The sequence below is a fragment of the Manduca sexta genome, chromosome 5, assembly GCF_014839805.1.
Source record: "Manduca sexta isolate Smith_Timp_Sample1 chromosome 5, JHU_Msex_v1.0, whole genome shotgun sequence".
Lineage (NCBI taxonomy): Eukaryota > Metazoa > Arthropoda > Insecta > Lepidoptera > Sphingidae > Manduca > Manduca sexta.
This window is the reverse complement of record NC_051119.1, coordinates 2,542,947-2,570,815: the sequence shown is the minus strand read 5'-3', so window position 1 is coordinate 2,570,815 and position 27,869 is coordinate 2,542,947. Positions and strand designations below refer to the sequence as shown.

The 27,869-nt window shown below is 36.3% G+C and overlaps 1 protein-coding gene across 1 annotated transcript; it reads left to right on the top strand.

Annotated features, from left to right (window-relative positions):
* The first annotated feature begins 320 nt into the window (after positions 1 to 320).
* On the top strand, positions 321 to 27,330 carry LOC115444132 (zwei Ig domain protein zig-8). The gene is made up of 7 exons (XM_030169794.2): positions 321 to 357; positions 2,234 to 2,367; positions 5,984 to 6,061; positions 7,683 to 7,815; positions 19,797 to 19,916; positions 22,284 to 22,478; positions 26,220 to 27,330. Exons 1-7 carry the CDS (start codon positions 321 to 323, stop codon positions 26,351 to 26,353), a joined length of 831 nt encoding a protein of 276 aa, XP_030025654.2. The 3' UTR covers positions 26,354 to 27,330.
* Positions 27,331 to 27,869: the final 539 nt, after the last annotated feature.

Below are 27,869 nucleotides of genomic sequence, written 5' to 3'. Positions count from 1 at the left end.
GTTACTTTTTATCTCTGTTATTTACTCCGATGGGGAATAATGTTTTTTTTTTTTATTTGATTTTTTTAAATAGATTGCATTGGTGTCTTATAGATAGGTCTACAAATTGCTATATTTAGGGACTTTGTAGTAAAAAAGGCTTTTCACGCGGGCGAAGCCGGGAGCCATACTTAGTCTCAACTAATATTATATAAAGGAAAGTTTTTTGTGTTGATTTATAATTAATATACTCAATAACGACTGAACTGATTTTGATAATTATTTTATTAGTAGCAAGCTACATAATTTCTTAGTGCTAAAGACATATTTTTATGCCAAGAATGGATGTTAACACGAACGGAGATATGAACAAAAGCTGTATTTTATAAACAGTAAGATTTGTTTCTTTGATAAACTCTGAAACTACTGAAGACTTCACAAATTCTTTCATCATTTAAAGCTTTATCTAGATGTATTATAAGCTTTAATAAAACTTAGCAATAATATGATTTAATTCTCAAATAACGCTATTTTTAAAGCAAAGGAACATTTAGTATTACATAATATGATACATCGGATATAAAACGATATTGTCAGCATCCAATATATTTACAAAATTACATATACATGTTAAATTTGTGCGGCATTGTTACGCGGAATAACGCTTCGTACGAACGTATTAAATACATAATAACGTTATATGTAACGGTTGTTTTTGGTGACTATTGTTTTATAAAACTCAAGATAAATACACACGCTTTTTATCCTCAAAGGGGTAGGCAGAGGCGCAACTGGATTAATTTTCGTGCGTATTCCGTGTCATGATTGGATAGGTAAGTCTATCGCCTTAGGGCACACATTCTAGGCTCTGGATTGGTACTGAGAAAAACGTTATATCATTTTGTCCGACCTGGTTATCGAACCTGAGACGTCAGGACTGCAGTCGTACTGTAATACAACCTCGCCACCTACACAGTCACATAAATGTATAAGCCGACTATATACAAAAGTCGCACTCTATTCTATACTCCCAAATATATGGTTTTAAAATAAGTACTATTTAAATTAGCTGTACTATTTAAGAGCGGCGATAGCCTAGTAAGAGCGGCGATGGCCTAGTTGGTTGTGGAACGGTCTGCCGAGACGAATGTCCGCAGGTTCAAATCCCAAGGGCACACACCTCTGATTTTTCTAAAAAATATGTGTGTATTCTTTGTGAATTATCGCTTGCTTTAACGGTGAAGGAAAACATCGTGAGGAAACCTGCATACCTAAGAAGTTCTCTATAGGAATTTCGATGGTGTGTGAAAAAAGCCTGCAGTGTTTTAAACCCGTCATTGTGGCCCACGTAAGTGTGTTACGTTCCGGTATCAGCTTGTATATATGCGGTTCTAACAGGCCGGCATAATTGTGTCGTTTGCCAAGGGATAATCATCTCTCGTCAGTCGACAGTCTATTGGGGTCACTTTGCTGTGCCATATAAAAATAAACTCTCCAAAAATGAACTTTAACGCAAGCGGAGTAGAGGATAATAGCTAGTATCCGTTACGAGGTTAAAGTTGTTGTTTGAAGGAGCAATCTCAAGAACCGAGATGACTCTAAAACATTCTTTCACTTATACAAAGTTATGCTATCTCCGAGTAATAAAGACTATTTTACTTCAACTGCTTTTATTCTGGGAAAAGCTTTCTAAAACTATAAACAATTTATATTTAGAACGGGTACGAAAATACTTAGATTTCAGGTTCCCTGTTTCCCTGGCTCAGTTGCGTAGATGTGTGGCGGTGCGATTGCCGCACTGAATTCACGGGTTTGAAGCCGGGTCAGGCAAGTCGGGTTTTTTTAAGTAAGAGCCCGTAAACTGAAATTATCTTTAGTAAATAACAAAGCTATCAATAGTAAGGCGATAGCCTAGTAAGGTGTGGAATAGACTAGGCTAGCGTGGTGGACTAAGGCCTTTTCCCTAGTAGAGGAGGTCTGCAGCAGTGGGACGGTATATAATACAGGGCTGATATACTTATTGCTACCTATTACGTAGAACCTAACAAAGCTGGCGAATTAGTGAACAATATGTATTTTAGTAACACCTGTAAATTACCTATGCTTACAAATAAATGATTTGATTTTAATTTGAATTGTTTGTGTGTCTCCGTCTACCCCTTAAAATGAAAAAAGATATATACTACCCAGAAACAAACGTCTTAAAAATAGTTTTTAACCCGTCACAGTGTTACAAATCAACCCTTTGTTTCAGGCACGGCGCACTACGGCGAGGACAGCGTCGGCTCGTTCCCATACTTCGAGTACAACGTACCGCGGAACGTGACCACCGTGGTCGGACAGACCGCGTTCCTCCACTGCAGGGTTGAACAGCTCGGGGATAAAGCGGTAAGTGTTTTAGGTTAGGCAAGAATGTCTGAAAGCTAGCCTAGTTGGTTGTGGAACGGACTGCCGAGACGAATGTGCGCAGGTTCAAAACCCAACGCACCTCTGACTTTTCTTAAAATGTGTGTGTTCTTTTTGAATTATCGCTTAAATGGTGCAGGAAAATAGTGAGGAAACCTGCATACCTGAGATGTTCTCTATAGGAATTTTGAAGGTGTGTGAAGTCTACCAATTCGCACTAAATGAAATGATTTATTTGAACCTGTAAAATGTTATACATTTTTTAAATGTTAATATTAACTTTACCACCGGTTCGGGAAGCAGTTCTGACCAGAAAAGAACGGGCAAGAAAAACTGGTGTTCTTTTTAAAATCAGTTTAAGAAGAAAAAAACAATACAATTTGTTTTTTATTGTTGTTTACTGGGCCAGCGTGGTAGACTAAGGCCTCATCCCTCTCAGTAGTAGAGGAGGCCCGTGCCCAACAGTAGGACAGTAAGTATATAATACAGGGCTGATAATAATAAAAAATAAGAATGTTTGATGAAAGCGAACGAAAACCCAAATAATCATTTTTTAAAAATAATGGTTTTTGTGATTAAATCAGCCCTGGTCTGAAGTACCCTTTGCGTTTTAGTGTTAAGTCGTTAGTGTTCCCTGCCGGGCCTATTCTATTATCGACAAGGCTGTCTGGGACCTAGATTTAGGCATCCGCATTAATCGATATTTCTAATATGTGGTTATGTGGCTATTTGCGTGTTGGAACGGGATTTAGGTCATTTTTTATATTACATTAAGGTCTATAATCGTATAAAATCTTATTTATGTTTAGGTATTGTAGACTAATGAAGATTTTATTTTTTGCTAACAGGTCGAAAATTGTATAAATTAATTATAAGAGGGCAAATAAACTGTATACAGATTGTTGCAAAATCGAGGTATCATTATAAATCCTTTTAAAAAATATGTTCTGGGTTACTTATCAATACGTTACTTATTCTGTTTGAATTTCGAATTGAATAAAACAGAATTTATAATGTTTGCACACTGTTTAATATTTACAATGTTCATTCGCAATATAAATAATTATTTATGACAATTAAATTAAATTATCATTTTATTATTTTGATAATAAATTACTAATTTGGTTTAAAATACTGCGATATTTTAACAACATTGTTTTGTAACAGATTAAAATACATTTCTCATCCAAAAATTATTATATTATTATAATATTTAATAAGGATTAGCTTATTATAATTCACAAACAATATTTAATTTTAGCACGCAAAAAGCTTTAACCAAACATATTAATAAATTATGATTGCATTACCTATCAATTAATTAAGTAGAAACAAGCTTAATCGCATAATTGGTTGTATTTTATCCACAAACGATTTTAGTAAATTTTATTTATACCATTACTGGATATTAATTGAATTCCATTTATAATTACCTTTTACAAGCGTCAATGCTTGCTTGAAGAATCGTATGACTTTTAACTTCTTTTTCTTTTTAAGAAAAAAATTGTAAAGTACTAGTACTTTTGTCTTTTGTCTTTAAAAGTATGAAATAGGAGAACATCTTAACATACTCTTAATAAATAAAACGACATTCTTATCCTCTTAAAAGTAACTGCATACAATGAGTTACCATAACTAATCCCACTACTACTACTTTAAGAGAATTCAGTGACTATATCACACTTATAATCAGAAATACATTTTATACGGACGAAACCATAGTAACCAAAAATGTAGTAAATCAACATTGGAGTTTTTGGCAAATACATAATATACTCATTATTCATGGATAATTTTTGTCACGATGTTAGCAAAGGTAAAGACGAGTATGTGGTTTCCTTTAGTAACGTAATGCGTGATGACTCTTAGTGTATACCCGTGGCTAAGGGTCTATTTAACCCGATCTCTACTGGCAGCCCTTTCGTAATTTGTATAAAATCTAATTATCATTATAACGATTTGCAGATGGTATTTACACATATTAGTACCTATATGTTGCGTTGGTTTCCCTTTTGAATAATTTTACCTTTCCCACTGATATATATCCATCTGTTTGTATATCCCAACGTTACAATTTCTCTATTTCCTTCAATAATTCGCAGCATGGCCTAGTTAGGCGACCAAGTTTCTGCTATTGATCATTAGTTATTTTAGCATTGGAAATAGTCCGGTTATATCTGGGTTATAATTTAAATATCCCCGATATCTAGGTCGGTGCGCGCATGCTTTCTTATTCATTTTTGGATCGGAAGTTGTTGGCGTATTTGCATTTGTTGGGGAATTTTGCCTTATGCTATGAAATACTATATTATATAAGGTAGCGATCGCTTATTGGAGATTAAAACTGCTAAGATTGAGGTAATTGTGCTAATTTCTTAATATATTTAACTAAAATAACTTATACAGGGTCACTAAATGAAACAACATACTCGTCTTCACCTTTGCTGACATTGTGCGAAAAATTATCCATTGGTAAAGATATTTGCACCAAAAATCCTCGTTTTAGTTTTCTAATTTTTTGATCATTTTGTAGTTTAAGGCGAATATGGCGTGTGAGTGAGTGTATTTCTAACTGAAACTTGCCTTTGTGACGAATTCTCTTAGAGTAGTAGTAGTGGCATTAGGGCGCGTAAAATTAAAATTACTTTTTATTAATATTTTGTTCGAAACTTAGACATTTTTATTTTACATCTATGGCTCAAGTAACTAATTGTAAAGTGTTATTTCCAAATAGATAAGTATGTGGTAACATTTAGCAAAGCAATGTCAACATGACGCTGTATAAGTTATGAAATTAGAATAATTGAATAGCGTCTTCAACTCAAGCGCAAACAAATGAGGAATATAAATTATAATTACAGAATGTTTCTCCCTCCCACGTTTCTACGAGTGTTACAAACAAGTGACTAAAACTTTTTGATTATCAAGTTTAAATTAACATTACCCGCTTCCGAGAATAGAAAACGAAATTTTAATTTTATTTTAATGTTTTATTCTTTGTTTCTGAATGTTTTTTTTATTTATTATTAAAACGGTTACATATTGTGTTAGCACTTGATAAAAACTTTTAATTGTGTCAACTGCAACTCTTTTGGTTGTCATTATAGGGTATTTGACTTATTTTTATTTATAACTTTTATAAAATATGTACGGCGTATAAATACTAAAACAGAAGAAGTTAATGAAATCTGGTAGTAGGCGTGAGTATCAAAAAGGTATTAAAAAAGTTAGCGGGATATACTATATAAAAATTTCTTTGCAGCTACGAAACTATAAAATATCCTTAATACTTTATTTAAATTAATACCTCTTTTGTGCAACACCCTGTAAAAACAAGATGCTTCAAAAGCATAGATGTATTATGTTCGCGATGCGGCACCGTTCTGAATTCACGGGTTCGAATCCTGAGTCGCCAAAGTGATTCTGTGTTTTTCTAGTCACTATCAGCCTTGAGTACAGAATTTTTGTTTAATAAGGTGATAGGCTAGCCCCCTAATACATGCGAAACGTAGAGACCCTGTTTGCATTTCTACCTATCTCTTCAGTGATACAGGCGTGATGTGTATTGATCCGAATCTATACCGTTGTTTTGTTCCAGGTATCATGGATAAGGAAGAGAGACCTGCACATACTAACAGCTGGCATACTAACTTACACATCCGATCAGAGATTTCAGGTAAATCGTTAACTTACTATTATCTTTTTTATCACCACCTTAGTTCTTTATATATTACATATATATTTATGTATAGTAATATTTTTTTTATTATTTATATATCTAATATATCTATATGTATATATATTTTTATTTATTTATATGAATTTTTAAATTTCAAGCTTTCTTTCATGCACCTACCATGATGATCTCTGCACCACCCTAAGGTTGGCTGGTAGAGAATGCCTGTGGCATTAAGTCTTCCTGTATACATTTGTATATGAAGTGCTAAATAAATAAATAAATTTTTTATCCATACTCAAAGTGACTATTGCAAGTGATAATGATTTATTATATTTACGCGAATGTTGGACAGCGAAATAAAATTAGTTTTCTGGTTTTATCATGGTTTTATATCATAATTTTCTCCAGCCGTTTCGAAGACTTTACTGCCTTCGTGGTCATGGGGAGGGCTGGTTGGTCATCCGCAGTCAATGTTACAATATCTACCTACATTTTACAATTGTACCTTTTTTCCTAATAATAAAATGAATTGAATTTAAAAAAACGAGATAAATCCGAAAACTAGTTTTATGTCGATTTTCCACCTGATGGTAAAATGGCGTCCAGATAGAACAACAACTGACAAGAGATTACCCCGCGCTAGTCGACATTACAGGGTAAATGACTATTTTTTATCAAACCATTACTATAGTCACACCATAGCCCACTAATAATCATCATAATCCACTTAATAATAAAACACAATGAACTCTTGGATACCAAATGGCAATGGTAACTGTTAAAACTTGAAAAGAAATGCGCTTAGACAGGCGTGACGTCACGGATTGTAAGGTTGCGGACGTAAAATAGAGATAGCGAGATTCGCTACTATGCGCAGACTCTTGTCCATTGAAATATTTTTAACATGAATTTCAACCTTAGTTTCAAACCAATTTAAATGCTGTTTTCCAAAATTGTTTCTTTTTAATCTGTTATCAATTAACCAACTCCAAACTATAAAGCAAAATCCTCCACCGCGTCTCCGGAACACGATAAACTCAAAAATTATCGAATTCATTGCAGTGAAATTTGTTACGGAGATAGTTTAAGACTCTGGGACAAACATAAACTACTTTTTATCACAGAAAAATATATAGCGAGGTTTTTATACCGGGAAAACGTTTTCGCGCGGGTGAAGCCGACAGCGAAAGATCTGGCGTGTACAATAATATACAAAATTAAACATAACCAATTCCTTATTATTTAGGCCATTGATCGGACTTGCAAATAAAATATATGTGGACTGTAGTACATAGGTTTAATGCCGTTATAATAATTGAAGTAAAAACAAATAAAGTGCTCGATTATGACTCCGAGAGCTGAGTGACAGGAGGCGCGCGGGTGCCGGTCAAACGGCTTGAAAGCGCCCCCGCGACCTACCTGCGCCCGCGCATTCCATATTGATGGCGGCAACATTCATTATGCCCGTTTTTATCTAGTTACAGTTTGATCCCGCGTTTGATTGAACGCACCTAACATTGACAACTATGGCGGCTTTGTGCCTTATGTATAGTCGCTATCTAGGCTAATATAAATACTACCAACAACTGTACTCAATTATTTTGTTTTTGCTATGCAGGTGATCAGACCAGAGAAGTCAGAAAACTGGACACTCCAGATCAAGTTCCCCCAGGAACGGGATGCGGGTATCTACGAGTGCCAGGTGAACACCGAACCCAAGATGTCCTTGGCCTTCCAGCTCAACGTAGTTGGTGAGTTGGATTACAATTTACACCCATTATCACAAACAATACTATGAGGTCGCACAGTGCGCCCGCAGTGTCGACAATTATATAGATTCCTTTTGCTTTGTTCAGCTAATAAGTAAAGATTTATTTTTTTGTTTTGTTTGTATAACGAAACGAGCTTGCCGTTCGCCTGAATGTAAGCGATACGACCGCCCATAAATAGTAGAAAAACCATCCAATACCTTGAAAGTATTGGTATTCCACTGCGCTCGCCATCCTCAGACATGTGATGTGTCATTATGTCCAGTTACACTAGCTACAATGTATTTCAATATTAGCCAATCACAGCGCCGTTTTGTCCTATACCTACATACTACAAAGCCATCATGCCGAATGCACTGCAGAATAGACATTTCATCCCATTACTTTGTCCTTGGGTAAGTAACGTTTGTGAATACGGACTGGGAGAGAATGCCCATGGCATGAAGTCCGCCTGTATACCATATGTATAAAGTATAAATAAATAAATATGGAAGTTATACGAAGTAATAACAGCTCGCGTTGACTCATTTCAAGTCGAAAACCGTTTAAAAAATTAAGGATACCCAGTTGTCGGGACACATTTTGTAGTTCAAAGTTCTAGCTGACGTGACTACTGTTTAGGCAGCGGCTTACTACAAAGCGAGTGGATAATCTTTTTGTAAAGCTAAGTTTAGACTAGGAAGTTCTCGCAGCAGTATATTGCGCAAGAACTTGCAAATAGGTTCACACTTTTTTTAACATGACATACGTTAGTTAACCTAACAAGTTTCAGATTATGCAAACACAGTGCTATAGGCGCTTGCAACCCTTGAAAAATTAAGTGAACATGCTGAAGGCAACCCATTAATGGGTTACGAACCTCGGCACACCACGGCCACTGGGAGAAAATAAGACATTAACAATTAAGGATAAGCATACTAACAATTTCTCCATTACCATATTCGTCGGCACGCGGACCGAAAAATTGAAACTGCGGCATACGCTTCCCGTCGTGCATGTTCTGTCTTACGGTGGTAGGGAGTCAGCGTATCGCCATTTTACAATTTCCAGTCTCCGAGCTAATACAGAGCAGAAAAACCCAAAACCACTTTGCCCGACCCACGATTCGAACCCGGGATCTCAGAGTAATATCGTACCGATACAACAGAGTCACCGAGTATTTAGAGATAAATTATACTTTTATTATCCTTTTCTCTCATTAGCAAAGAGACAGAAGCTAGTAATAAATAATAATTACAATTATCTAACCCTCCATTCTTTGAACTAAAATAAAGAACTAAAGGTAATTAACCTGGTATTAGGATAAATAAGACGTGCTACAAAGTTAACTCCTTTGTTGTTTTAGAGGATGAATAAATAATTCTACAATTTAAGTACTTATTTACTCTCTTTGTGCAAACGAAATGTGAAGCCACAATCCTCATACTTAAAAATTAATTTTACTTTAAAACGAAAAGGTCTGTGACGTCAAATGAGAGTTGGTTAAAAATTATTTGAAGCTTTTTTATTAACTGCAAAGGCAGACAAGTTAACGCGCCACCTGATGGTAAGTGGTCACCGTCCACGGGCGTCAGCCTTACCAGGGCCTCAGTGAAGCCGCTGCCTTTTGTGTAATTTTTTTAAACCTCATTTGAAGAACATTTCCTAACGCCGAAGAAACACTGGGAACATGAAAACTCATTCATTCTCAACGTAAAAATGACTTCCGAATGAGCCGTTTACGGGTGGAATGAGTGAGCCTCCGAAAACCGGTGGTTCAAAGATACAAAGCTGGTGGTAGGATATATTTGACACCCGCCCGGATAGCGACCACCCTAAACAAGGTGCTAAAACCCATCATCGTGACCTATGTGTGTCGTGTTCCGGAATCAGCCTGTGTGTAGGTTCCAACAGGCCGGCATAATTGTGTCGACTACTGGGGGGTAATCATCTCTCGTCAGTCGACATTCTATTGGACTCTACTCCTCTTACCATTAGGTGCAGTACGGTTACTTTGACGTGCACCTATAAAAAATAAATAACAGATGAGTGACAGATGTATATTATAGACAAAAGTCTATAGCAGCAATGGGGAACTGATTGGTTATAGCATAGTGTCGATTGCCGAGGGATAATGTCTCGTCAATCGACACTATAGACCTCATTTCGCTTACCATCAAATCTAGTGGGATCATTTTTCCGTGCCCATATATAACAACCCCTCCTCATAATCTACATTTACTTTGCTTCCAGTGGGACGATGATTTTTCTATAGGTCATTTGACATTAGAAACTTCTAACCAATTTGCCATATTATCTACCGAACTACATATAAAATACTTGATGCCAAATAAGAAAATACGTTCTGAATACACGATAGAAAAAATCTGAAACTCATCTCGGCGGAGCATTAGTTGCGCAACTTGGAACTTCGCAACTGGAAGTTAGGCCTTAATGAGCGCAAGATTTTACTAAGCTTTATTAAACTTTAGACGTCGCAACCCTTATCTTGGATATTGAGTGACAGTAAGGTTAAGTAACTTTATAATAAGTAGGTGTTGCTCGCGGCTTCTGTCGTGTGTAAAGCCTTTGTTGCTACAAACGTCTAAAACCACTGTACCAAGAGCCTCTGCGACACTAACGCCATCTATGTTAAAGACTCGGAAAATAATCAACATTTTTATGGGAGCCAATTAAGAGGATAAAAGGTAGCCTATGTGTTATTCCAGGCTATGATCTATCTGTGCATCAAATTTTATCGAAATCCGTTCAGCGGTTTCTGTTTTTACTACAATTTTTTTAAAATATTTAAAAATAAAAATATATTTAAATACTAGTAGGATTGCCATGGTAGCGTAGTTGCATTGTGGTATGACTGCAGTGCTGAGGTCACGGGTTCAATACCAGGTTCGGGAAAGCAATATTGGATTCTTAGCCAAAAGTCTAGAAGTTGTGCCCGATATGGGGATAAAAAGCAGCGTTAGCCTAGTTGCTTGTGGAATGGACTGCGGAGACAAATGTCCACAGGTTCAAAACCCAAACACACCTCTGACTTTTCTAAAATTATGTGTGTACTCTTTGTAAATTATGGCTTGCTTTAATGGTGAAGGAAAACATCGTGAGGAAACCTATTAACCTAGCATACCTGAGAAGTTTTCTATAGGAATTTTGAGGGTTTGTGAATTCTACCAATCCGCACTAGGCCAGCGTGGTGGACTAATGCCTTATCCCTCTCAGTGATAGAGGAGGCCCTTGTCCAGCATTGGGAAGAGTATATAATACAGGGTTGATATTATTATGCAGATAGCTTCTCCCCCTATAACATCATGGGACGGGACAGACACGACGGAAATTTGGTGCACCAATTACATCGGTACCTATCTTTTCAAGGATAAAAGGCGTGAGTGCGAGTGTGTACTGGCAGGGTTAATTATACGAGCAAATCACTCGCCTGTAGTTAAAGGTCTACTAAGAATAGTATCGCGACCTACATTGAATTCTAAAGCTTTACAAGCGCATTGAATATTGCTTGAATGCTCCTTAGCGAGTATAATTTGCGTAAATATGCATATAGCGAGACGGCTTCGAATGGTCAATTGTATTGCGTGTGCTTGTGACTGTGGCTTTAGAGTCTCGGGTTTGAACCCGGGTTGGGAAAAATAATAGGTTATGTTTAATATCGGTTCGTAATGTGGAATTAATGCCTGATATGGCGACGCGGCCCTTATCACCTCCTATAATAATATCAGCCCTGTATTATATACTTGCCCACTGCTGAGCACGGGCCTCCTCTACTACTGAGAGGGATTAGGCCTTAGTCCACCACGCTGGCCTAGTGCGGATTGGTAGACTTTACACACCTTCGAAATTCCTATAGAGAACTTCTCAGATGTGCAGGTTTCCTCACGATGTTTTCCTTCACCGTTAAAGCGAACGATAAATTCACAATGAATACACACATGATTTTAGAAAAGTCAGAGGTGTGTCCCTTGGTATTTGAACCTGCGGACATTCGTCTTGGCAGTCTGTTCCACACCCAACTAGGCTATCGCCGCTATATATCACCTCCTAACTAGTTGTTTTTCTTTGAAAAACAATGCTAACTATTTACGACCTTATTGTCCCGGTTTGTAAAATATTGTTATTATTGGCAACCTTCGATAGTTAAAAATGCTAATTAAGTTAATAATTGCTTCAAAGGTTAGTGTGATGAATAAAGTATTTAACTACAAGCTTCTGTTAATGTACATCTAATTTCGTAGCCTTCATACACGGCTATTCAGCAGCTAATGGCGGGCAAAAACATATTCTACGCTAATGGGATTAGAATTGACTCTTCAAAAACCATTTACGGTAATAAAAAATGTGTAGTTGAATCTGGGTGAGGTCGCATACACATATCCTCGCATATATAATAGGTATAATGACACTTGACGGGGTTTGTTGAAAGGATCTGGTTTCGATTCCAAAAGAAAACCCTCCTCAAGCAATTATCTCTAAAGGGGTATGCAGAGGCCGGCAGCAATAGTCTAGTTGGTTGTGGAACGGACTGCTGAGACGAATGTCAGCAGGTTCAAATCCCAAGGGCACACGCCTCTGACTTTTCTAAAATTATGTGTGTATTCTTTGTGAATTATCGCTTGTTTTAACGGTGAAGGAAAACATCGTGAGGAAACCTGCATACCTGAGATATTCTCTATTAGGAATTTTCGAGGGTGTGTCAATTCTACCAACCCGCACTAGGCCAGCGTGGTGGACTAAGGACTAATCCCTCTCAGTAGTAGAGGAGGCCCGTGCCCAACAGTGGGACAGTATATAATACAGGGCTGATATTATATTATTATGCAGAGAGGCAACCAGGGCACCCACTTTTCGCCAAGTACGTTCCCTCCCATGATGTGATAGGGGGCGAGCCTATCGCCATATCGGGCACAAATTCCAGTGGGTTTGATTGCAAAATCGGATAATATTTTTTGGTATAATTTGTTGACCTCCCAATTGACAGGGTCTGGAATTTGTCCTCAATAGGCTCATCACCTCTACCATTATGGAAAATTAATTCTACAACCCTTTCTGCCTACTCTAGTAATAAAGCATGAACCATACCGACGATAGCATAATACAGGGTTGCTCAAACTTTTGACTCCAATCCCTATGAATAAATGATTTTTTTCGAGAAAACAGCGAATCCTTAACTAATTTAACCAATCCCCTTCTCTTCTCCGAGGAAATAAATAGTCGCGAACGCGAATGTATGCCGTACATGCCTAATCATCAAGCCAATACGTAATACTTGTCAGGTAAAACTCCCTACCAATGGGAACCCCTAGGGCAGTGGTACCTAAACCTTTCAATATTGTTACCCCTATGATCTAAGTTGAAAAACTAATTTCACCCTGCCTTCATGTTATCAAAATAAGCAAATATCTTTATTAATTATAAATCGCATAATAGCTTTACAATTTTTACGTTAGGTCTTTTGTTTTATTTCACGATTCTATAATTAGGTTCTTTGTTATCTCGTGAAATAGCTGATTTACCCCCGCAGGGGTAGTTACCCCCAAGTTAGGAACCCAGGCCCTAGGGTTTCCCGTACAACGCTTTGAGAAACCCTGGCATACATACAATGTTTAAATATAAAGATTATGTTTCATAATTTCATATTCAGTGTATGAAGGCTGTTTCTTTCAGCAAATAACCGTTTTTTCAGGTTTCTAGTTACGTAAACGAGATCGTTGGTATATTAATACAGTCTATTTTCATTCTTACGTATTTTGAATGCCTCGATGGCGCAGTTGTTGGTACGACTGTATTCTGGAGTCTCGGGTTTGAACCTCGAGTAAGGTAGAGATATTGGGTTTTTCTGCTCAGTATTAGCACTGAATCTGAAATTGGGACCGATATGGTGATAAACTGTCCAATATCACATAATGGGATAGAATACATATGGTGCAAAATAGGTACACTAGTAATCCTTCTACCTAACCCTTCGAGGATAAAATGCGTAAATTTCTGCAAGCATTCAGTTTTAAGCATTTTGGATAGATCGAGCCATCAACAGCTGAAAAAAATGTAGTATTGTTAAATGTTTTTTTTTTTTTTTTGCTAATGATTCGACTCGGGTTTATTTATTTATCGATTGGTACTTATACCTATTTGACCCATCACTATTTATTGTTAAATGTAGGCATATATTGTAACTTTGACTTTTTAGATGACCAACACCTCAGTGACCACGAAGGCTGCATAGTCTCTGAAACGTCGGGAGAAAATTAAATTATATAAAACCGCGATAAAATTCGTAAAATAATTTTATTTGAATGTCTAACATTCGCGTAAAAATAAAAAATCATTAAGCGAAGTTTGTGTACCTTCTCCTATTTAATATGTATTGTAAATGATAAATCACTTAACTAATTACCAGTTGAATACTGATTAGTTGAGAGCTACTTAAACATAAATCAATTGGGTGGTCTTTCAGTTTTATAGTTATTTTAGAAGACGAAATTAATATCTCTGTTTGTATCATGATTATATAAAAATAAATCATGGTTCAAACTTGAGTCCAGATACAAATCGTGCCAACAACTGCGCCATGAAGGCGTTTGAAATACGTAAGAATGAAAATAATATGAAAAACTGAGATAAAATCCTGAAAATAGTTCCATTTAAAAGCTCTGTTTGTATTGCATGTCTATTATACTGATGTCGACACGGAACTTAAAGACAAATAGCAACATGTTTTTCGTATTTAAAAGTCCTGCTGATAGCATTGCTACATTTTTTTTATATGTGCACCGCCAAGTAACTCAATGCACCTGATGGTAAGTAGAATGGGGTCCAATGGAATATCGACTGACGAGGGATGATTACCCTTCGACAGTCGATACAATTGTGCCGGCCAAGTTCACATGGGGGGTCGGATAGGGACTCGTTGAACATTTCCCCTCCTCTTCACTCCGCCCATCCTATTACTTCCTCTTCCTTCCCCCTCCTTTCCCCCCTATTTCTCCTCTTCCTCTCTTCCTCCAGGGCCCCGCAGTCGTTACGCCGGGGGGGAACCAGTATACCGTTCGCAGGTTTCCCTCGGTATTGACAGCGGGATCTACATACATAACATCACGCATTTATCCCCGAAGGGGTATGCAGAGTCGCAACTCGGGCCACTCACTTTTCGCCAAGTATGTTCCGTCCCATGATGTGATAGGGGGCGAGCCTATCGCCATATCGGGCACAAATTCCAGACTCCGGGCTGATACTGAGTAGGAAAACCCAAATATCACTTTGCCCGACCCGGGATTCGAACCCAGGACCTCAGAGCGCTATTGTACCTACACAATTATATTTTTAAGTACAGCGGGATCTGTACTTAAAAATATAATTGTGCCGGCCTGTTGGAACCGGACATACACAGGCTGATCACATGTTTTTTTGTATTTAAAAGCCCTGCTGAAAGCATCGATACATTTTGTGTTATAGAGGCATGGTAAAGTGACCCACTACACCTGATGGTTAATGGAGACCAATGGAATATCGACTGACGAGAGATGATTACCATTCGACAGTCGATACAATTTTGTCGGCCTGTTGGGACCTACACAGACTGATACCGGAACGCGACTTACGTGGGGCACTGTTGCAAGTACACCTTGTGTACGGTAGTCGTTATCTGATATAAAATATATCCTACCAGCAACATTTAGCATGCTTTGTTATGTTCCGGTTTGAAGGAATAGTAGCTATTATTAGCCAGTATGAAACATAACATTCAATGTTTTAGAATTTAAAGTGCCGAACGTAGAGCGCAATGCGCTGTCCTCGTCGAAGTTAAATTATCAACTAAGCTAAGTAATAAACAAAAATATAAAAATGGTGTTCAGTTTAATCAGACACCGTCTCGAAAAAATATTTAATTTCATATAAACATAAAAACTCGATTTGGAAAGAAGATTATATTACATCAGTGTTAAGTTTATTTTTTCATTGTAGTGGTTTTTGAAGTCAGTTTTTTTGGTATTCCATTTAATTTTGAACCGACTACAAAACAAGAAGAAGAGTATCAATTGGATGTGTTACTTTTTTGTAGTGTTTGTTACCTCAGAACTCGGTCATTTCTGAATAGAATTGGAAAATATTTTTTTATCAAAAGAATATATTTCTAGGTGGGTAATTAGTTAGTCACCGATTCCAAAATTGGTAACCGGTATATATCTGTTATGTGAACTTTTTTTTTAATTTATTTAGAAGGTGGTTTTATTTTCTTTACTCCAAAATAAATAAATTCTATATAAAGATGTAAGTTAAACATATTTAATCTCTATGTTTGGCTTTAGCAGACGCTACACAATCTCGAGTCGAATTTTCTAGACGCTGATTTAGCTAAATGTATTTTCTTTATAAATATTTACGTAAAGAAAATTAATTAATGACTGCTTCGTTGGCGTAGTTGTGCTGCATGCGCGATACGACAGCGCTCTGACGTCCTGGGTCCGAATCCCGGGTCGGGCAAAGTGATATTTGTTTTTTTCTGATCAGTATCAACCTGGAGTCAGAAATTTGTGCCCGATATGGCAATAGGCTCGCTATCACATCATGGGACGGAACACACTTGGCGAAAACTGGGTGCCCTGGTTGCGCCTCTGCATACTGATAAATGCGTGATTTGTTTGTTTAATGAAAATTAAATACTGATTGATACACTTACAGTGGTATTTGTATCTGCACGGATAGCGAACATCGTACATTCATTATTTATTACATACTATATCCCCTGGACGGGGCCACTTCCACAGTGACTCTCATCATCATCATCATCAGCCCTGTATTATATACTGTCCCACTGTTGGGCACGGGTCTCCTATACTACTGAGAGGGATAAGGCCTTAGTCCACCACGCCGGCCTAGTGCGGATTGGTAGAGTTCACACACCCTCGAAATTTCTATAAGAGAACTTCTCAGTTATGCAGGTTTCCTCACGATGTTTTCCTTCACCGTTAAAGCAAGTGTTAGTTCACAAAGAATACACACATATTTTTTTTAAAAAGTCAGAGATGTGTGCCCTTGGGATTTAAACCTGCGGAGATTCGTCTCGGCCGTCCGTTCCACAACCAACTAGGCTATCACCGCTTATTAGTAACTCGCTTAGTAGTACTTAGTGACTCTCATTTCGATCAATCTTGAGTTTCGTATTTGATTTCATTCCCAGTCTTCCCAAGTTTCCACTTCATCGATCACAGAGCATCGCCAGGTTTGTTTGAAACGGCCACGCTTTCGCTTACCTTGGGGACTCCATCCATGTTTGTCCTGTTGTATCCTGTTTAGATAGACCGTCGTACACAAGATGTCAAACCCATCGTAGATCATGTAAGTGATGCGTTCCGGGATCAGTCTATTCAAATTATTTGTAATTGTGTGCATATTCTGGATATAACTCATGCACAAAATATTTATGGAGTGAATACTCAAAGCCTTTTGCTCGGAGTCTAAAATGGATATCCTTGGACGGTAATCTTGACACAAGTTAACAATCGCTTAGTACTACTGATGCAAATATACCGAAATTGACTCAGAAAACTTAAATCGAGTAGACATACAAATCGAAACAGATTTTACGATCGTTAACTTATATGAAAGTACCGATTCTAAAGTTGATAATCTATCCATCTACAGCCCTTAATATCCCAAACCAAAAACACCTTCAACTAAACTCTTATTACCTATACCCTTATTAAACTCCACGTTGCCTAAAAACGAAAACCGTTCCAAATTACGCAGAAAAATGAGAATATATAACATATTTCTGTATTCAAGGTATTATCGTGTGTGATATAAGATTCCACGGCATAATGAGCTTTCTGCGCAACCTTTCTGTTATTATGGTGGATAATTTGAATTTTAAATTGAGTTTCTGAAGGTATATTAGTTTCGTGACATCATTGTGAGTCGTGGCTTTCGTTCGATTTTCATACCGGACAACTTTTTGTGAAATTTTATTTCGAAAAAAAAAATCTTTGATTTTTTTCTGATGTGGCGTTGAGCTCACGCACATACTTACATCCATGTAGGACATTTTTTATATGTAATTTAGTATGGTGGTATACGAGAAGGACGTTTTGAATGCAATATGGAACCTAGTCGAGTGAGAGAGATATACGGATGAGCGAAAGAGGCTATGTGCGTGTGCACGGAAGAGTTAGTTACTTTGAACAATATGACGTAGAAATTGCTTTTAAAAGAAGAATTATAAAGATTAAAAGAAAGATTGTTTTAATAAGCTCGTAATCAACCAATTTACAAACGTACGGATAGTCATAGCATCACGAAATACATATAATGCTCGACTAAATGGACGGTTATTTGTACCTCTGTCTAACCCTTCAAGGACAAAGCAAGCTTATGTTTAGAAGGTTTTAGTATTGATTTCCCTGTTTTGAAACATCATCGTGAGTTGCTATGTGATAAATTAAATCGGATACCTAATAGATATTCAAAATCTCTTTAACATTGCTTCGTAATTGAAGTTTTGCGTGGTGATACATTCATGGCAGATTAACTGCCTAACCGCCGTTTTCAATGATCCTAATAGTTTTTTTGGTCGATCGCGATACCAAACGAATCGGAACAGATTTTTTAAATACTTATATAATCGTTTCAATCTATCATGAAAATGGACCAAGCAAAATAAAGATTTTTTTAATTGCTTATAAATGACTTCTTTTTTGGTTTACTCTTCGGATCGGATTGAACATTGCGATTTGGATCGTTTCAAAAAAATGGTCGTATGAGAGTATCCTACGATGGACAATGTGTCATATTTCAAAATCGTTGAAGAGGCACGTCACATTGTTAATTGTACAAATACTTACGACATTGTATTTATTATATGCCGTGTATCCTTCGCTGGAGGTCCTTAAATAAATAAATAAAATCATGGAAGGATGGCGGCACATGACATAAAGGTCCATGACGTGATCGGAGATTATTGAATCGTGGAGTAGATATGAATCGTTGAGAAAACCACTAACGAACTTGCAGTAATTTATATCCAACCATACCCAAAACGAAGGGGAAGAGATACTTATGAGGATAGTAGCTGCTGAAGATTGTAACCTTTGTTGTGACTATATAGACTGTTGAAAAACTATTATTGATTTAAGCGAACAAAACTTTGTTTTTGTCTGTTTTTTCTTTTTGTTTGGTTTGTGTTAAATATTGTTTATTTATTTGTGTATTTATACTTCCAGTTTGTATATCGAATGGACATTCGTGCGATACTTGGGCTTCTCATTAAAAAACCAGCGCTGCAGCTGTATTGGAGCAGTATTAAGCTGAATGAGTGGCCCATTGTTGGCACGTTATGTTAAATGTAAAAAATTACTTAATTTTTTATAACTGCATTTTGCGCCAATAATAAGGCTCTTTTTCTTTCTTCTTTCTTTCTATATACTTTGGCGACACTAAGTTACATACATATTTAAAATCAGCACTTTTTTCTTTGTTTTTTTAAACTAGTATTTTTTTTTTTTTATTACTTGTCGCTTAAGTCATAAAGCCTTTCGACCGTCGATATAATTTTGATGAGTTCTATATTTATAAACATTTGTGTGTTCTGTTGTTTTGTCTGCTTAGTTCCTTCTTACTTCGAAATAAACACTCGTGTCAATAACACATCTTTTTACTCAACTTTATTAATAACTTAGAACATATCGACGGTTGAAGAGTTATGACTTAACCGACATTTTTTCGAAAAAATTCAACAAATTTAAAAAAAAAAAGTATAAAAAAGTGCTGATTTTAAATATGTATGAAACTTAGTGTCGTAATAAATATCGCTTAAGACAATTAGCCTTTCACCCGTCGATATATATCTATTACTTACAACAGTATCCATATAGACTTTCAAAGTGGTATCGAAGTTACATCTGACCTAATTTGTCATAACCGACTTTGGTGTCTAAATATAAAAACCGTTTTTGTTTAAACAGAAGCGAAGGCGCACATCTTGGGTCCTGTAGACCTGTATGTGAAAACCGGCAGCTCGTTGGCGCTGACCTGCATCTTGAGCCAGGGTCCGCATGACCTCGGCACCATATTTTGGTATAAGGGTATGTATTTTAGTCATATTAAGCGTTCGGGTTTAGATTATTTTCTATAGGGATCAGTAAAGCGACTCCACTGTATGTCATAGGAAGGTTGATCCTGAAACGCTCACGTTGGCCACTACAACAGGCTTGCTACCTCGTGGACGGTACTTGCATTCCAGGTGGATACAAAATATTATATCCTACTTAAAATAGTTTATTCACAAACGACATTAGCTTATTCATGACCAAAATTTTAGTAAAGAAAGGCGTTAGAATCAAAGAAACACCAATTTCATCTTTCCAAGTAATCGAATCCAAAACCTCACAGTTCTCAGTTCAAACTTGCTGCCAACGCAAATGATCTGACATTATTCATAACGTTAAACTCAAACGCTACTGCAAGTGCAGTAAATGTTAGCTCTTAAAAACAGATTCCCGATAAAATGAACCTTAAAGACACAGGTCAAAGAAATGCATAAGAAAACAAAGGAGTCCAATGATTTCCTCGCTCACAATAAAAACTTGGGAGAAGTTGAAGAGGGCGAGCGTGAGTGAGGCCGCGTGTTGAGGGTTCAGTACGACAGTTTTATCTTTATTATTATTTAATAGAAGATAAAGTAGTAAAGTTCACTGCAACGTGCAGGGGCGGCTGCGGATGACGACTTAGACATTTCCGTCAGAGGAAGACCGTAGTCCTAAATACGCCGAAGAGAGCTACCATGGAGTTTTAGTTGGTATGCCGTGTGTAGAGCATGTGTTCGGAACTCGGCTCTCAGCCACTATGTCGGGTTTTAATACCTTGAGTATGGTGATCGCTATCGTGGCGGATATTATTATATTCTACCAATACTTAAACGTTCCCTTGTCAGTGATAGTTAATATTATTGGTACTTGAATCAATGTTTGTTGCGGTAGCTCTTATATCTCTCAGTTTTAGAGTTCAAACTGTTCATGTTCAAAAACTAGTTGTCTGTAATTTTAATTCCTTAATGTTAATTTGCGATAGTAAGGTCCGGTATCCAGCTTTAGTGTACGGAACCCTGACAAAACGCAACGAGGAAACTCCTAAAGTTTCTCCGCTCGTAAATAATTCAACAGCGATAAAGCAAACTGTATATTTAATTGAAAAACTAAAATTACGTAGGTTGGTAGAGAGATGGTGAAATCGTCTTTGGGTACCGTTCCCACGGACAATGCTTAAGGAGTAATGTGCTTCAAATTGCTAAGTGTAGGAACAAGAAAAAGAAAAAGAACCATTTAAAGAAAACAAAGTCATTGATGGTAGCTCTCATATTGGAGAGTCCGCCTGGGTAGGTACCACCGCAATCTATTTCTGCCACCAAGCACCAGTGTAGTAACTGTTGTCAAGTACAGTCTTATTAAGACTGTTAATAAAAAAATAAGAAGAAAACATTAATTAATAAGCGTAATTATGCTATAACTTTCTTACCAGGATCATTTCGAGATTATATGACAGTAAATTAATATTAGAAATATATCTGCATTAAAAAATATACCGAGATAATAACCTTATAGCACTCAGGAATAAAGTAGCTTTTTCTTTGACAAAGAAATTCCAAAGTCGGAACAGTAGTTCAAGAAATTATATCCAAACTTTATTTTAGTATCAAGCAGGTTTTGCTGTCGTAAAAGTAAATATTTAAGAGAATAAAAATGAAATTTTAATTCCTTCATACGTGAGGTAATAAAAATTAGCCTCTATTTTAATGTTAATTAATGTTCAAATTTAAACAACGGTTTACGCATTCACTTCTAACACCAAACCCTCTTCACTCACTTTCATATTTATAATAATTATTAGCAATAATATTTTATAATTACTTTATATTAAGCAATAATATTTTATATTAACAAAATATTGTTCTGTTATGTTTTATTGTGTTCAAATATTTAATTTGATAAATTGCTGAGCGTCAAATTAATTTTAATTATGATAAATTTTCTAAATTCAAACTCAAACTTACATTATAATTAAATTCTTCACTTATTTTTTGCGTACACGTGATTTTGCTTTAAGCTTATTTTCAAGTTGTGTTGTTGATTTATCGGCTTTATGTTTAGCGGCATAATGCTAACGATTAACAAGGGGATGTTTAACGTTTTTTATACTATTTTGACATATATATTATAAACCAAAGTCCAGTGTCTGTCTGTATGTTATCGATTTTTTCAAAAGCTACTGAAGGGATTTTTATGAAATTTGGTATGGAAAACATTGTTTCACTCACATATTGTTAGTCGGCGATTCCAACTAAGAATACCTAAGTAAAACCCTGTTGCTATCTAGTAATTTCTAAAGAAACAACCCTGGACACGTCCTTAATAAATATGTAAAGACAAAGAGATTATAACTAAACATTGTTCCAGGATCAAATATAATAGAATATAAAGAAGTAGAAGAGAACGAGATAGAGGAGCCGAGGATCAGACTGAAGACGGAGTGGACCGAGCAGCTGACGTCACGGCTGACCATAGACAAGCTGCTGCCGGGAGACAGTGGGAACTACAGCTGCGTGCCCACTATGGCCGAAGCGGCTTCGGTCAACGTGCATGTTATTAATGGTAAAACATTTTATTCACTAGAAAAACTCGACTATACTGTTGGGTTTGTTTGCTCAATATACTACAACAATACAGTCGAGTAGACGAAATAGACTACTATTTCATCAAGGATGAAAGACTTAGTATGATATTTTTTTTTAGAAAACTTATTTATCGTAATAGAGTTTTCGGATTTTAACGCGGTTTTTTATTTTAATTTTCTTTCGACGCTTCGAATCCACTTCCTGACCATGAAGCCGGCATAGTTTTTGAAACTTCGACAGAAAATTAAAAAAGAATGTTAAACTGCTATAAAATCTGGAAAATATTTATATTTCGATCTATACATTCATATAAATATTAAACCTATTTAGTTACTTCTTTTCGGACAGCTTACTGGGTTGTAGGACTGGTGACCTCAATATAACCACCTAGGTCATCCTGAAGCTGGGCAGTAGTGATAATCTCAGTTTCCGCGCGAAAAACTAAAATTGAGGCTAAAGAAGATACCACCGCAACTTCTGGCACCAAGAAACATTGACCAAGCACTGTGTTTCGATTTGAAAGACTTAGCCAGCGTAATTACTTTGCATTATGAGACTTCTAATATTATTATAGGGAGCAATACCCCGCAATGTAATTCCAAGTTCTAATTTGTTGCTTTTAATGGACATAGATTTGTAATTCGAAATGATTTGCGCGTAAAAACACTTGCCAGTTGGGGGTTCTCTCTCTAAATTTAGGGGGATTTTAACATATCAAAAAATTTTGACTGACTTTTAGGAGTAAGAAATTAACCATTCAGAGCGGGAATATACTGCATTACTTCTGTAAAGTACTCCTTTTAGATAAGTGAAAATCGTATTAGGTCGCACAATAGTAATAAAAGGATTTATCTCGAAAACCATAATTATTCTTCTAATGTTAGTTTAGGAGTATTACAAAGCAGACATCTGAAAACTCTGCGGGTAAAATTGTTTAAAATAAATCATTATAATAAACTACAATTTGCTGATCAAATAAATGTGTTACGAAATCGCAAGTCAGTGTTAAGTTTTGCAATCTCACTCAAAGCTCCTACAAATTGGATTTAAAGTTATTTTATGTAACGCGAACACGAGAATTGTAGTTTCTTAGGAAACGAAAATCTAGCATTTGCGAGATCGAAAAATAAATAACACCGAACATCAAAGCAGTTTGAAAAAGAACACGATTGAGGAGCGAAAAACTCGTTATGCTGAGTTAAAAAGTATCGAATCAGCTATCTCGTATTGCGGTATATGTTTGTTAATTAACTTACTAGAATATTCTAAAATCAAATTTAAAATTGGAATAAATGACTTTAGTGGAGATCGTGTGATATGTTTTTAATTAAAATTCAAGAGCATTCTAGAATTAAATTCAAAATTTGAAAATGTGTACTTATAGTTTACAAACGGTTTTATTTCGCAATAGTCCCGAAAGAAGGTGGTGGATTTTTTAAATTAGAATGAAAGATCAGCAGGTGGATCATCTGATGGTATAAGTAATAGTCAAATACAAACCACAGGCTACACACGTTGAGAATGCATACGCTATCGACCTTGGACATTTGAAAGTCATTGGAAGATAAAAAGAGATTTTTGGTCTTCTAGACAAACTGAGCTTAGAAAACGCACCAACAAAGTTATTTTTTGTTAGCCTTTCGTATAGTCTAGATATATATACATTCTATATCAACCCAGACAGTCTGTCTTGTAAATGTTGTAAAGATAATTCCCTAGTGTTTCGCGTGGACATAACAGAAATTAAATAAAAATAGCGAACTGCCAAATATTTTTTGTTAGTAAATTTTTCTGTGTCTATTATAGAAAAATATATTTAAATACAGAGTTCGAAATCTTGAAATATTATGTTTTAGATTCAATTTTGCAGGCAGTTTAAAAAAAATCAGGTTATAATTTTGGAGGTTATCTTTGTGTCATATAAAGAAGATTCAATTAGGTGGCTACATATTCGTAAAACATTATGAAAAGCATAAAAAACTTCGAATGTATTTAAAATAATCATAATGTTATAATTATTAAAGGCTTTACGCCGTCTTAAATTTAATTTAAAATGGCAATACAACGAACATAACATGATCGTTTCCATACTTAAAGTAAAATAAATATTAAAAATACATTTTCTATAAAATTATTAATTAATATTTCTAATTATGAATTTAACAAACGCTTGAGAATTCTTTTAACAAATAATTTGCCAATGTTTTGTATCTCGCATATTCATTTCTAGCGGCGATAGCCTAGTTGGGTGTGGAACGGACTGCCGAGACGAGTGTCCGCAGGTTCAAATCCCCAGGGCACACACCTCTGACTTTTCTAAAAAATTATGTGTGTATTCTTTGTGAATTTATCGTTCGCTTTAACGGTGAAGGAAAACATCGTGAGGAAACCTGCACACCTGAGAAGTTCTCTATAGGAATTTCGAAGGTGTGTGAAGTCTACCAATCCGCACTAGGCCAGCGTGGTGGACTAAGGCCTAATCCCTCTCAGTAGTAGAGGAGGCCCGTGCTCAGCAGTGGGCAAGTTTATAATACAGGGCTGATATTATTATTATTATTATATTCATTTCTCTTCAAATCTCTAGGGAAGTTATGTTGTGTATGAAATACGAGCAATAAACTGTGAATGCAACTGAAGTTAAATCAATTACTAAAACTCCAGTAAAGTCAAAGTTATAATATCTACCTACATTTTACAATTATATAATTTTTTAATTTTTTTTGCTCTTGCTGGTCCGATCTACGCAGAATGAGCTCACAGTGTCTTAAAATATGGCGGCCGGTCTTTTGGTTTCCGATTTCATTAAAAGTAAAACTGGATACCAGGCTTGTGCAAGCTTCCAACCATCTTCCCTATTGAAATAATTTATTTATTTCAGACCGACAGTTATAGTCCATAATGTTAGTAAGCTTAAATAACTACATTAGTATGATACTATAATATTATTATTATTGTTGTGTGAAGTTTAATCCTCTGACTAATTTATTCGCAATCCAGCCTGTAAACTATTATGGCTAAGAGCCTGTTGTCACTGGCCCGAACCCTGCTTAACACTGACGCGCATCGCTTGCGCAGAATTTTAATATGTGAAGCTACGTCACCAAGGCAGTCATAATAAACAATACCGTTACTTCAAAGAATCAGTAATAACACTACCCAAGTACCACTACCTAAATCGGAGTACTTCAATAACATTATGTTTTGTTTTTTTGCTGGAGGTTTCACTGATACCTATAACACAGGTTCTCCTAGCATAGGTATCAGCAGATCATTTTCTTATCGTGACAAATTTAATGCAATTAACTACTCTGTAACACTTGTACACCAACTGAATTTTGTAACATTTGTCTGTTTTAATACAAATAAATTTATTATTATGTTGTATCTTTCCTACGGGAAATCACGGCATAAAGGCCGGTCCTTTTGGAAGGCTTGCGTAGGGACATGGATCCAACACGTAGAGGCCCCTTTAAGATACATTACTCTAGTTGGGGTTTATACACCTTGCGAGTACTCTCTCTGTCTGTACTTATGGAGGAAATACAGCCAAAGACAGCCCTTGCAAGGTGCAGGGACTATTGCAGAAAAGATAGGAATTATACTGGGTCTATGGATGGGATCTAGCTGGACTGGTTGCTGGGCTATTGATTGAGACAACGGGACGCCTGCCTATTATTATTATTATTAACATCATCTAATAGATTGTTTTTGTCAACAGGCGAGCACCCAGCAGCGATGCAGCACGGTAACGCGAACACAGCATCGCCTTGCGCACTCTCTGTCAACCTCCTCATCTCGCTGTATTGCACCTTAGCAACTCTCTCCACAAGCACGATAGACGGGTTTAGATGAAAATTAACCAATTGATATTGAACTCTAATTATGCAGTGATTATGGATGAAAGTTAGTCTTTTTAATCTGGAAAATAGTTCTGGGGATGTAGAAGAGAAGTCTTTTTGCAATCGTTGACGCTGCAATAAAAAGGTTCAGTTTGACAATCGTTAACTTTAACAATATGTATGAGGATGGTATGTTTTAGCGATAGACTTATCGATACGATATGTCATTATTGTTTGATTTTTTAGCATTAACGGTTGTAGAAAGCCATCTTGACTACGAACCCATGGTGGTAAATGAATTCTTCAACCATAGAAATAACAATCATCGACTAAGGGAATACCTCTCATAAATCGATATTCTTTTTGGACTCCATTCTTATCATCAGACGCAGTGGAGTGATATGCCTAAGGGAATCACCAAGGAGAAACATTGACAAGAAAACTTTTTATGATTAAAAATTGACATAAAGATAACACTCGTACTACAAATTTAAAGTTTCATTTAGTCTTGACTACCTACAATAGTACTTTCTACATTATTATCTGAACTTATATAATAAGAGTGGGGTCGAAATGTTGACAGACGAGATCTTAACTCCTGGCTAGTGAATACTACGTCAGCCTATTTATAAAAGGATATACAGAGGCTGACCCCGGAACGCCACACACTTACGTGGGCCAATATGGCGGGTTTTAACACCTTGTGTACGGTGCTCGCTACGGGCGGATATAAAATATCATACCACTAGCAACTGAGTATTATATCTATTGCAATTGCAGATGTAGAATATATACATTTACCAGGAAAATAAACCTGATTTGGTATTACTACTTTTGCTTATAAATTTTAAAGTTAACGTCAGTATAATGAATTAGTTCCCTGTTTTACCACATCATGACGAGGTTTTTGTTTTCCTGATCGGGCTATAATATAAACAAAACTTATTAAACCGAAACAATAGCGGCGATAGCCTAGTTGGGTGCGAAACGGACTGCCGAGACGAATGTCCGCAGGTTCAAATTCCAAGGCACACACCTCTGATTTTTCTAAAATTATGTGTGTATTCTTTTTGAATAATTATCGCTCGCTTTAACAGTGAAGGAAAACATGGTGAGCAAACCTGCGTACCTGAGAACTTCTCTATTGGAATTTTGAGGGTGTATGAAGTCTATCAATCCACACTAATCCACCGTGGTGGACTAAGGCCTCATCCCTCTTAGTAGTAGAGGAGGCCCGTGCCCAACAGTGGGACAGTACATAATACAGGGCTGATATTATTATTACTAAACCAAGTTACAATAGATCAGAAATGGTCATGTTGTTTGAATTGAAACGAAAATAAATGCATTGATTGTTCTTTGGACCGCACAAAACCTTTGCTTTAAAATCCACGTTGCAACCACGGCAACAATGTTTCTACTCCACTCAACACGAAAAGAAACAAATTCACAATTAAAGTTTGAGAATAAAACGTATTTTATAGTTATTTTAACAGCATAAGCAATAAAATAGTAAATAGAAACTCTTA

Bases quoted from the DNA above. Each gene is read 5' to 3' on its own strand.
- LOC115444132 (XM_030169794.2), top strand. From the start codon at position 321: ATGGATGTTAACACGAACGGAGATATGAACAAAAGCT. The intron at 358-2,233 runs GTATTTTATAAA...CCTTTGTTTCAG, and splicing joins CGGAGATATGAACAAAAGCT to GCACGGCGCACTACGGCGAG. The intron at 6,062-7,682 runs GTAAATCGTTAA...TTTGCTATGCAG, and splicing joins CATCCGATCAGAGATTTCAG to GTGATCAGACCAGAGAAGTC.